The 12,561-nt window shown below is 44.6% G+C and overlaps 1 protein-coding gene across 9 annotated transcripts in view; it reads right to left on the bottom strand.

Annotated features, from left to right (window-relative positions):
* Positions 1 to 12,561, bottom strand: part of LOC1276190 (protein boule) — a 63,281-nt gene that overhangs the window by 14,516 nt on the left and 36,204 nt on the right. For 5 of the 9 annotated variants that reach the window (XM_061652377.1, XM_061652375.1, XM_061652378.1 and 2 more), the window contains 4 exons: positions 3,546 to 4,374; positions 2,622 to 2,775; positions 2,219 to 2,447; positions 1,988 to 2,047 (listed from right to left, as the gene is read on the bottom strand). In XM_061652377.1, coding sequence (XP_061508361.1) covers positions 1,988 to 2,047; positions 2,219 to 2,447; positions 2,622 to 2,775; positions 3,546 to 3,646 — 544 coding nt within the window. In that variant the 5' untranslated portion in view covers positions 3,647 to 4,374. Of the gene's footprint in view, positions 1 to 1,987; positions 2,048 to 2,216; positions 2,448 to 2,621; positions 2,776 to 3,545; positions 4,836 to 12,561 lie in introns of those variants that run through there. The other 4 variants (XM_061652380.1, XM_061652381.1, XM_061652382.1 and 1 more) reach the window with 3 other exon arrangements.

Genomic DNA, 12,561 nt, shown 5'->3' with positions numbered 1-12,561 from the left:
ATTTCGTGCAGTGCTTCACTTTGTACTGTGCGAGCACACTTCGTACCATGTTACAGGAAGTCAGGTGGTGTAGTACTGAGCATATTTTGACAAACCGCCTTTAAGCATTAGCATCAGTTAGCATTAGCGACTCCGATCCGTTGGTGCAACGAGTTCAAGTCGGGGCGAATCAAAGATCCATAAATCGCTTGCACACATTCATACCACACACATGCCCATCGCCCCCCCCCCCCCCCCCTCTCGCTCTGTCCCATGTTCCCTTCTCTTCAGTTAATCACAAAATTTGACTAGGGCTCCGAGTGAAAATTGTAATTTTTGCATCAAAACATGCGCTGCTACCGCAAGCCTGCGACGCGAATAACAGTTTTCGCGTGAAACCAGCTGTCTGTTTTATTGCACAATCGCAAAGCGGTGGCTCCGAGTACAAGCACAGACACATTTCATCTCAGTCAAATTCAAGAGAAACCTCAACCCATTGGAGCGTCGTTTACCTACGACCTTCACAGTTCATAGTTGTTTTAAAGAGACGCGTGCTTGATGTCAGCCGATTTTTCCTGATAATTTCTTCGGCTACGGACCGCTGTGTTGATATTGTGTTTCGGGGCCTTTAAATTTTTGTCTGGGTGTGTTGTATCCTTGTGTTTGTGAAACGGGTTTTCGATGGTGGTCAAGCGCAGCGTTCTGTGCATTCGATTATCGCAGCAAATGTCTCCGCGCGGTTTCGGTGTGCTCGTGCACCGGCCATACACACTTGCAAAGAATTATGTTGTTTCTCGCTCTACCCAATGCCTTGGGCCAACAAAGATTAAATTGTATTGATTTCAGCAGTGCGCGCGTGTTTCAGCGTTCTGCGCTTTTGCCATGCGTAAAAGGGTGGAAAAGAAGAGCGAGGAATGAAGTGCAGCGTAGAAGATTGAAAAAATATTGTCTATACCCTTTAAAGGATTCGAAACAGGTGTATGTCAAATCGATGGAGTTTCCAATATTTGCATGGATCTACACATGCTTTCTGTTTCTGGACCAATAATAGCCATCGTGGATGGGCGGGCGGAGTGGGGGGGGGGGGGTTGGGCTTGAAGAGGTCAGGTGTCCGCCAAGTTCATCCACTGTTAGACGAACCCGATGGCTGAGTAAATGAACTCTAAGAGAAAAAGCTGTCACTGGTCGTGTGGTCGTGGCCTTTGTGTACGTACCACCATGGTACGAAGTGTGCTCGCACAGTGCAAAGTGAAGCAAGTGAAGCTTGCACTGTGCGAAGTGTGCGAAAAGTGCGGAGTGTGCTCGCACTGTGCGGAGTGTGCGAAAAGTGCGCGCACCGTGCGAAGTGTGCTCGCACTGTGCGAAAAGTGCGGAGTGCGCTCACAGTGCGGAGTGCGCGAACAGTGCGGAGTGTGCGCACAGTGCGGAGTGTGCGCACAGTGCGGAGTGCGCGCACAGTGCGGAGTGCGCGCACAGTGCGGAGTGCGCGCACAGTGCGGAGTGCGCGCACAGTGCGAAATGTGCACCGCACACTGAGATGTGCGTGCGTGTGCGCACAGCACACCTAATTGTGCTCTTTTTCCCAACACTAATAAGTATTACTGGTTTGCATACACTTCCTTAAATTTCTGTGCCAATTTGCCAAGTTCTTACAAAGCTTATTTTCGAGAATTCGAAAATCAAAATCGCTTCATTTTAATCATTAACTGTATATCCTAATTTATTCATTCATTGGTAAATATTAGGGCAGAACTCGTTAATGATGTACATTATAATCTGTACTTCGTGCTTTTCAACCAATAGAAATCATTTTAATACATTTACCCATAACGTAGGTGATCCGCTTCGCCACACATGACCATTTCGCACCGCGTTCCCTTATTACAATTTGCTCCAAAACTAAACGCCTGAAGTTATGCAATGTGTTGTGTTCGTACTATTTTACTGATACTTCATATGAGAATAAGAAAACCGGTGGGAGATTGCCATCCCTTCTAACTCAACTTACCTTGATAGTTTTGAGGCCAGATGGTGGGAACGTTCTGTGGGGGGAAAGCATTGGGGACCAGTGGGGGAGAAAGAAAAGACAAGAAAAGAAAAACATAATATAGACCAACCGAAATGCATCTGACACGGGACGGCGGGAAGGATGGATTCATGTCCCCTTGACACACAGCCGCCTGCCTGTGGAAGTGGAGAAAGGGCATTTGCTCCTCTTGCTCGCGTTGCACACTCACCATTGGCACACTGTAGTACTGGTAGAACGGTTGATACGGCAACGTGGGAGGATACATGGTTGGCACACCGGGCGGGTAGACTGTGGCGAACTGCTCGATCGGTATATTGTTGATGGCTGGCGTTGGCGGGGTGGCAGCATAGTACACGGCACCGTTCGTGGCGCACAGGGTCTGCTTCTTGATGGCCGGCGCAATGTTTAGCTTGCGGTCCCGCAGCACAATGCAATCACACTGGCCGAGAAGGGAGGAAAACACACAAATAAAAAACAAGAGCGTTATCAAACGAGAAATGGGAAAAAGAAAGGACAACAGGAGAGAGACACAACAAACGGCTTTGCATCTTTTGGGGTAAGATCGGTTATGGGGTAAGATGTCCCCTCCTCACGATACGCATCGCAAACTCACATCGTTCTGTAGCTTCTGTGCCTCGTGCTCCGTCTCGAACGTCACGAAACCGTACCCTTTGCTGACGCCGGCCCGGTCCACGATGATTTTGGTCGACTTGACGTTACCGTACGATGAAAATAGACGGCACAGCTCGGCTTCCGTCGTATCGCCACTGGGAAAGAAAGAAGGGGGGAGGGAAACGGGGGGAAACGGAAAAGACAATAGAGCAAGAGCATGATTAGATCGTACGGGAGGAGCAGAACTAATAAAGTGTTCTACAGGCACACCTGTTGTATGTGTTTGCTTCTATCTTTGCATTCGATTTAGTGTGTGTGGGTTGTTCCTTTCTTAATTGGCAATGAGGAATCTACTTTCTTTCTCTTTTGTTGTTAAACCAGTGATGAGTGATTTTAATGAATCTGTCCATAGTCTTGAGCGGTTAAATAAATCTATGAAGAGAGTCTAGAGGTCGATCTTAATTTACATCTGACAATTTTACAAGAAAGTAAAGGAGCTTAACTGACCATAATCTTTAAAAATTAGTCCGTCAATGTCAATAACACATTTTACATGTTTTGTTTAACTTTTCTTCTAATTAAAATGTACAAAAAACCTTACACATGGAACACGGCCATTCAGTGTGTGAATGTTAGTGGGCGAAAAGATACTTTAATTCTGAACACAAGAGAGCTTAAATGTACAAAAGAAAACCCCGAAACGAACGTGAAACCATGGGTCTTCCGTCGGGCAAAGGAACAGAGTAAGTGTGAACGATTAACTAAAAACGCAGTAACGCAACAAGAACGTGAAAACAGTGTAACCGGAACCGGAACAAAAAAAACCAACGCGTAACACTCTCTGGTGGTTGAGTAACATACGCGTCCGCACACACACACACACAGGAGTAGCAGTAAAGAGTGGTGCCAACGGCGGCACACTTACCTGATTCCACCGACAAACACCCGGTTCGGTATGAGCGTCCCGTACTTGGGGGCTGCCAGGGCCGCCCCGTCAAGCTGTCCAGCCGGGGTCGGTATGGACATTTTGTGCAGTGCTGCCGGGTACGGATCCGTCGTGAGGCCGGGGGGGATTTTACCTTGCACGCTGAAGAAGCCTGATGCCCGGGGTGGGAGGAGGGGGTGGTGGTGGTGGTGGATGCCGTTGGGCGAACCCACAACCAGAAACGAACCGGGTTCGAGAGCTAAGAGACGGAAAGGTTGTGGCGCACTTTATCCTTGTTCTCTCGATGTGTTTGTGTATTCGTGCGTGCGTGCGCTTGATTTAGATGGATGTGTGTGTGTGTGTGTGGGTCGCTAAATCCCGCTTTCTATAATTATTTGTAGGAGCTAAAAGCTTACTCGAAGGAAGTAGTGGAAAGGCTTTTTGCTGCTCCGGCTAGCTTAAGTGTGCTCAGTGGTTTTAATGCAGCACATGCACACTCCTTCTTTTGGCGGGCTTTGCTTTGCCACAAATGGACTGCTGAAGAACGTTTCCCTCTTCTTGTTGTACAAGTCACCGGGACACGACTGCTTAACAACTGCTTTTATTTTTACAGCAGACGAATTTGATTCATTCCAACGGCTTCCCTTACTATTTCGTGCTTTCTCTCTCCTTCTCCTTAACCAACCAACCAACAACAGCAGTTGGCCCTGATTTATGGCTCGAATCTGGAACTTCCGCAGGACAATCTCGTGCTTTCCGGTACACTTCCTGGAAGGTTTCACCTTGTCACACCACCTTTGTCTTGCTAGACTTGCTTTCTGGCTGCTCTCTGGAGGGTGGATACAAACAACAAACAACAATATACATTCACCTGCAAAGCAAAAACACAACAAACGGCCGTCGTCGTCGAGAGCGTTCGTCCTTAGAGCGTTTTAGTGCCGTGTTTTGCTTCCTGTTTGCTCTCGAGGATATGCATTCGTGTGTGAGCGCTTTTTTATTTTTATTTTTCTGTGCGTTCTCTGTGCTCGTCGTCGTCGTTGTTGTTTTGTCGCAACTTTGCGAAGCCGTTAATTTCAATTTGCACCACACCGAAATGTTTGCTCTGCGCCTAGAGAGAGGTCACACCGCTATCTCCTTTCCGACTACGTCAAAGAGTTAGAGCCTTTTTAGCTGCTTCTAGTGAGCTTACGCTATGCAACCGACAAGGGACACAAAAAGGCTCACTTTTTTATATTTATACGTTCCGGTGTTTACCTACTGAGCGCGAAGAAGTGGCAACATACACACACACATACATAGTAAGACACATGGATACAATCGCACACACGCGCGCACATAGCACAAAACGAGAGAATTTTTTTATTTGCAAATTACGTTGATACGAGAGAGTAAAGGAAAGGGCGTTGGTGGTGAGGTGAAAGAAAAGAAATGGAAGAAAAAGAAAGAAAAAAGAAACACAATAGTAAAAGAAACACAACCAACGATTAAAAACAGAGCAACGAGAAGAAACAGTGTAACAAGAAAACGGCAACAACGGCAGCAACAATGGCAACAATTTGAAACAAAAAACGCAACAAGAAAACACCATGACTAATGACTACTATTTTGTTGTTGTTTTTTTTGCATGGGAAGCTGCGGAAGGGGAGGAAGCTGTGGGAAGGGAGTTAAAATATATAAACAAGAGCAGGGAAGGAAAGTGGCGAAAGTCGTTTGTGAAGGAGGTAAGGAGCATCGGACATGTACCAAGGGAGCATCGGTATGTTTAACATAGCAAAACAAATCACAGCAACGCGCACCAGTTGGACGACATTGGAAAGGAAACAAAAAGGAACAACAGCAGCAGTGTCATATTTAGAGACAGAGAGAGAGGGAGAGAGAAAGCGCGCCTTCGCCTGGGAGTATCCTTATTTGCATATCGAGGAAATAAGCCACTACACCTCCTACGAATGGAGGAGGCGCAGTGGTAGTGTGTTTCCTCTTCTCTTCTCCATGATGATGGATGCCCACTTGAATGCAGAAAGTAACGGAATGAAAAATAGAGAGGAAGGAATAAAATACATCCACCAGCAGTTTCAAATATTTCCCGGCAAAGTCCTTTTATTCTTAAAAAAGGAGGAGTTTTACTTGAAGGAAAAGATAAAGAGGCTCCCCGAAGCGGAAAGGAAGGAAAGCTTTCATAATAAATGGCTAGTTCACACACACACAGACCCACACGTAACAAACATCTGTACCCATCGTTATGAGAAGCGATAGATGGGATAGTTTTATTTCCATAAAACACGTTAGAGAAGAAAAGGAAACTAATTTTTCATTTCTCTCGCTCTCTCTCTCACTCGTTTCGTTCTTTAGACAAAAGACGAGAAATTAGGTCAAATGAATTCATCGACAGAAAGGGGTTTAAAGGTTTAACAAGTAAAATTAAAACTGTTTTAGAAACACTGTAAAACAGAAAAAAAACACAAAATATGTGCAGGATGAGCTTTTACAGCTATGCTTTTCTTCTATTTATTACTCTTTTTTATTAATAATTTATTCTTCTTACTACTTTCTTCAATTCATTACTCTTTTTCATTATTACTTCTTCTTAGTCTTTTCTTCTATTTCTTATTCTTTTTATCTCGAGGTATTCCCAACTTTCTACTTGTTCTTCTTTACTTATTACGTTTGATACTCTTTCTATTCATGAATTTGAATTATTGCTCATTATATATTCCTTAATTCTTAACTCATTTTATACTTTTGCTACTTCTTCCCATACGTGGTTATTTAAAGTTTTTAAATTATTTCTACTTATTAATGCTTTTGACCAGTTCAAGTGTTTTCCTTTTTTTTTTTTACTAAAACTTGAACAAACTCAAAGAAGCTCAAATAACTCAACTCAACTAACAAAGTAAAAATAATACTTCCAATCCACAAGCTTACAACATCATTAAATGCTCAACTGCCTTTTTGTCAATCGTTTTGTGTACACAGTTAAAGTGTGGCCCGCTGTGTAAGAACACATGAGTACGACAAATAAGATAACAGATTACGCAATCCATCAAAGACTTAAGGCTTTCCCATGCACAGTTTAACGTTTTCTCTTTGATGTTTAATGCCGGCTCTTTCGACCGTCGGGGTTCTAATTGCACGTCCCACACCAAACAAGCGCACGTCTCGTTCGGGCCGGTTGTCTCTAATTGCATTACCCAAGCCTCATCACAGACTAACCCCCGCCTCCGCACCGATCGTCGTATCATGTGTCAATGTCTACCCGTTTCACATCACATGATCCGATCCATCTGTTAATACCCTCTCTCTCTCACACTCCACTCCCAACATCCTTCCGAAACTGGTGTCGGATCCCCGAAAAATGTGTACACCATTTCTCACCCAAAACGAGAGCTAATCAGGACGATACCGCGTATGTTGATGATGCTCAATCCCCGGGCATGTCTCGAACGGTCTTGAACGTGTCCTTGTACCCTTTTCTTTTCTCCTTTCTGTCTTGTTCCACTCTAACAGTATTATTTATTGTACCAAGCCACCAAAAATGCCACACTAATTGCGTTTAAACGGGGTAAGGGTGACACATTCTGAGCGGTAAGAAGCTGAAGCTTCCCAAAAGCTCATGCGATGCTGCATCAGGTCTCTCTGTGTATGTGTGTGTGTGTTTTTGTAGAGCTGGTTAAAATTCTACGGCCAGAATTTGCTGCGATCCCTCCAGCAAACAAACAATTGGCTGCTGATGAAGAGAGAAACTAGGTCATAGGCACAAGGATGCGTCTGTGCGCCTGTAGTGCACACAACAGCGCGGCACCAACAAAACACCCAAACGTCATCTGCAAAGAAGATGTCACTGTTGGGGGCGGGCAGAGCTTTCGCTTGTGCTACGCTGAGCCTGAATACTGATTCGGAGCCCGAATTTTGTTCAAACTTCTGGTGCACAGGACTAGACACAAGGCACAAAAGACACATCTCCAGGAGAAGGAGGAGAAGGAGTAGGAGTAGTGATTCCCAGTGATCGATCGACCCATCACAACGTGGGAGCTGAAACATGGATTAGAGTTAAATCTGCACTTTTCTAGCCTGTTTTTCCCATAGCTGTTACTCGGCCGACAATGCCTTAATAACCTTCCCCAATGAAGAATGTGGTGTGGATTAACATCGGAATTTTGAGCAGGGAGAACAAAAAACTAGCAGGATGCCGTTATCCAGCCACACGTGATACGATATAACTGAATTATCCACACAACAGCAATCGGGTCGGTCAAGCTAATGCTTTTCCCATTTCCCCAAAGGGGAGCAAAAACAAAACACAGTGAGAGTTCGAAATCGATCGATTTCGCACCAACTCTGGATGCCTTTCCTCCGTGTTAAAAGCAGGCGTAGTGTTTTGAGGTGTATTTTTTGGGTGCCAATAAATTGCCAAAATCTGTGCAGGGGCCTGGTCAAACGTGTTCGGGCGAGAAGACGAAGGGCTTGTTTTGGTTTTTGCTCATGTACCGTGTACACACCACACTACCATTTCCCTTCTAAACAATCACACACACACATACACACAAACACACTCAAAACAACTGTTCACCAATTCCGATACCAGGATGTCATACGCCGCAGGGAAGGCGTTCATTGGCGACTGTATGTATGTGTCTCCGGCCGTTGTTGAACAGTATGCGGCAGAGCCATCTGCATACTAGCACAAGCCAGCACATAAAACCGCGCTAAATGGAGGCGCTCTATTTCGAGCGTGTGTGTGTGTGTGTGTTGGTTAATGTTATGCTCACTTCCGGACATGCAAAATCTCCACACACACACATACACTCCTCAAACTCATCCCTCTGTCGGGGTGATGTTGGTCGGCTCCAGAGAAGGCACCGTGCCAACGGAAGACTAATTTAATAACTTTTTTGTTGTTGTTGCTGCTGGTGCTTTGCTGCTCTATGCCTCGTGTGTTTCAGTGTGCCACCGTATGTTTAACGTTTGCTCTGCCAATGTACGTTGATTGGACGGGGCGACCGACCAAAAGGGATGGGGGTCACGTCACATCGTCGTTTACCAGCTGCCTTCTTACCCACCCTCTCTGGTCACACGATGGCGCGCAAATAGATTTTCCACAATTTTCCAATTTAAGCGACAGATTTCGTTCCTGCCTCCTTCTTTTCTTCTGCTCCCGGCGGATGAGTGTATGCAATTGAGCTTTTTGCCGTGGAAGACGGTCGGCCTTTATGTGCACGATCGATTCTAGCAACAGTGACGCGAAAGCTGCCTACGCGAACCGGAGAAACAGGGAACTCCCGACGTCAATGGACAGAGCGCGAAACCAGCAGGCAGGCACACAACTTTTTTAAAACTAATAGGATCCAACAACGATGAAGACGCTACTTGTACAAGCAGCCTCAATGGCTTTTTTCATCGTCCGCACGATACCAGTTTTTCCCCCACCGCCCGGAGACAATGTGTCTAGTGACGATGCTGCGACAACAAGCCCGGGGGCGAGAGATGCCTGCCAGAAATAGAACCCAGGTATCAGGGAGAGTAGACGACCGAACGGACGTACAAACAGCAGTGCCAGTGCCCCCAGGAGGAACATTTGCGAAGGAAAAAGACGGAATATTGCAAACATAAACAGACAGCGCCACGTGGCGGAAAGACGGCGAAGCGCTGATGAGAAGGCGGACGGAGAAAATATTGTCACAATCGACTAAGAGAAACGGGAGTTCGCTTCTTACCGCCTACCCCTCCTATTCGTGGCGGTGAGTCCTGTTGAACACAGCGAAACATAGGACTATGGCGTGTGTCTCGAACCAAACAAAAAAAAAAACAACTCAAAAAGCTCATAATGAGTTTTCTGCTCCTGAGCGTTCATTCAATTGTTATTACAATGGTTCGCTTTTGTGTGCGCTTTAAGATCGAATGGTTGGCAAGCTCGCGCTCCCAATGGTGAATCGACAGAATGGCGCTCACTCGCTTCCTTTTTTGCTTCTACCTTGCTGCTGGAAGGACATTAGCAGCCGTATAGCCGTTGCGAAATCAACGGACATTGAGACACACACTAACGATTGCAGGGCGTAAGCAAAACAATCCAAAACAGCAGGAAGAAAAAAATCTGCTTACGTGTTCAGTTTTTGCCAGCGAAGGTGCTGCCGGTATCACTAATGTGCTTCTTCTTCAGAAATTTATAGCTTCATTTAAAAGAAAATACATTATTTATCAACAATGAACAATTATCTTCGGCTGCTTCTGGCCGTAACGATTACTCGTTGACGTTTTTTGAGCAGCTCAGGGTACTCATTTCTTGACGCAGGTTGAGTTTACGGATGAATTGGAATAAGTTAAGTGAAATGTATACTAACATGAACAATTAAAATTCTTTTCGTTGTGTCAAAAGTCTACGAAGTCGATGATAGCTTATGTAATTTGTGTTTTACAGGACAACAAGTTTGTTCACAAAATTTAAAACTTCAGACGTTACAAAATGCTTAAATTCTGGTTGCAAAACTTCACAAACGTGGTTAAATGGACTAAATCATATCTTTCCAATCGGTCTTCTCGCGTTAAGATTGGGTGCAATTTATCACGTGAATTTAACAGTAACACAGGAGTGGATAAAGGATAGTAATCTGGGTTATTCCTGTTATACTTCAACAATGTCGCCCTACTACTCACCGCCATAAGATATTGATATATGCTGACGATGTTAAGCTGTTTGCCGCCTTGAAAGCACATCTATGACTGTCTACCTCTGTTTAGTCGTTTAGTCTAAACGTGTTTAGTTACTAGTGTGATCGAAACATACTCTCACTATCAGTCAGGTTATATCAGGTTTTCGAGGGCCAGAAGTCCAATCAAATTGAGCTATAAAATCAGCAATAACGTGCTGTAACGTACCGATTGTGTAAATGATTTAGGAATACTGCTCCACAAAATTCTCAGCAGTAGGTCGCCATATGACCAGCATTATCATTCGAGGTAATCGGCAAGCTAGAGACTATTATCAAGGTAACTGGAGAATTTCGTGACCCCATTACCAGCATTTTAAGGACTTTTTGTTCAAAAGTCCGGTCTGGTTAAGAATACGCTAGTATTTTTGTATGTCCCTCAGCTTGGATTCAACTTATTGAAGCAATTAAAAGAAAAACAACGCGTTATGCCTATAAGGCTCCTTCCATAGAGACATGGTGACGTACGTCCAAATTACGCCAATCGATGTCTTCTGTCAACTAGACGTGCGAACGCCCAACGTCTCTTTGTGGTAGGTTTGATTTGTGACGAAATTGATGCGCCCAACCTACTCAGCGCTGTAAATTTCTCTGCACCATCTAGGACTCTCAGACAAAACCAACAAATACGTGACTTTCGATCAGTCAGATCCTATAAACATGATGGAAGTCGTCTTCAGTAAAGTTTACAATCTGTTTGCATTTAGTATATCTCGATCTGCATGCCGTGAGCGTTTGCGTGTTCGTCAATTAAACTAAATGTATCGTCCCGTGTAGCTTTTCAACACCTAGTTCAAGAAGACTTTTTCAATGGCCAATGAACAAACTCAATAAATACTAAATACTAAATGTAGTTATGATGTTCACTTGCTTACTAAGAGGTACTGCAGTATATATATAGAACACAACAATAATTATAATTTGTATATCTACTTTAGTGCTGGACGATAAATAATTCCGATGGCACTAAAGATATTCAATTTCAATACTTCAAGCTACTAATGTTGCTCATAGCTAATCCAATCAAAACCATCCATCAAAATCAACATACTTCTTGAACATTCTAATTTAAGGTCAACTCTGCCCTCGCCCTGAACTTCTTGTGTCTCGCACGATGAGCAATCTCATGCTGCAGTGCGCCCAGACACATCTTGATGCGAACTACATCTTGTGACAATATAATTTGCACAGTTTAATATGCTTACCCTCCCACCCGAACACACATGAGTAGTGGTAGCACCGTTATATGGCTGTTCAATCGACAATTTTATTCTCCTAACCCCATGTCCACAAAGCGCACACACAACATACGACAAACTATGGACTGTTTTATGGCTCGCTCTCCACTCCCCTTTGCTCCTATTTCTTTCCCCACTCACTCGTCTAGTGGAAAAAAAAAACAGAGCAGGAGTTTCCCATTTTATTGCATTAATTTTTTTTACGATGACATTATGTCACTTTTTTACGAGTAGTTTCACCCATACTGACTCACACACACACATACTCATTCTAGGCATTATACTTTGCATCGGTGTGTAACAAGGACGCCTCGTCGCATTACAGGAAGCGTATCGAAGGTAAAACCGGCGAGAATTGTCATAAATGCACCAAACACAATTGAACTCTTTGGTAAACAAGGGATAAAAATGGAACAGACTCCATCGTGGTTGGTGCGCGCCCTGGATACACACTTCAGCCAACCACCTCTCTCTCTCTGCTGCAATGGAAGAGGGAAATAAAACAACACAGCAAAAAAGCTTCATCGAATGAAAATTGATACCGATTGGAGGTTCCTTTTTTTTGAATCTCTGTACATAAAAAAGGGCACACCAACGAGCGCACCACCCAAGATCAAATTATTATTATGACACACAGCGGGGAAGGAGGACGACCACATCGCGCGCAAAGGGCTTTTCCGTTGTACCATTTTTCCTCCAAAGCCGGCAGGAACATGGCGGCCATCAACCATTCCGCACACAGTCCATTATCGAGGCGACCTTGAGGACCCTCTTTCCAAGGGAGGGGGAACTGAAAATCGAAATAAAACGACACAAAAAATGTCCTGGTTGACGATTGCCAATGGTCCAATTTGAATGGTCGCCTGCTTTCGATGCGTCCCGCGCGTTGTGTTATAGGAAATGGCCGTGTCATAGGAGAAAAAAGGTTATGTGAAGCTGTTGTGCAAAATTGTTCTAGGTACATCATCCTACAACGATTCGCGGCCGTATATTGCGGCCGCGCGAAGGTAGCGGGGATGGCAGGGAACCATATTTATATTGCCCATTGCACCATTGCGCGCCGGCCCAGAGCGTACA

The sequence above is a fragment of the Anopheles gambiae genome, chromosome 2, assembly GCF_943734735.2.
Source record: "Anopheles gambiae chromosome 2, idAnoGambNW_F1_1, whole genome shotgun sequence".
Taxonomy (NCBI): domain Eukaryota; kingdom Metazoa; phylum Arthropoda; class Insecta; order Diptera; family Culicidae; genus Anopheles; species Anopheles gambiae.
Note: the sequence above shows the minus strand (reverse complement) of the source record. Positions and strands in the feature narration are given on the sequence as shown.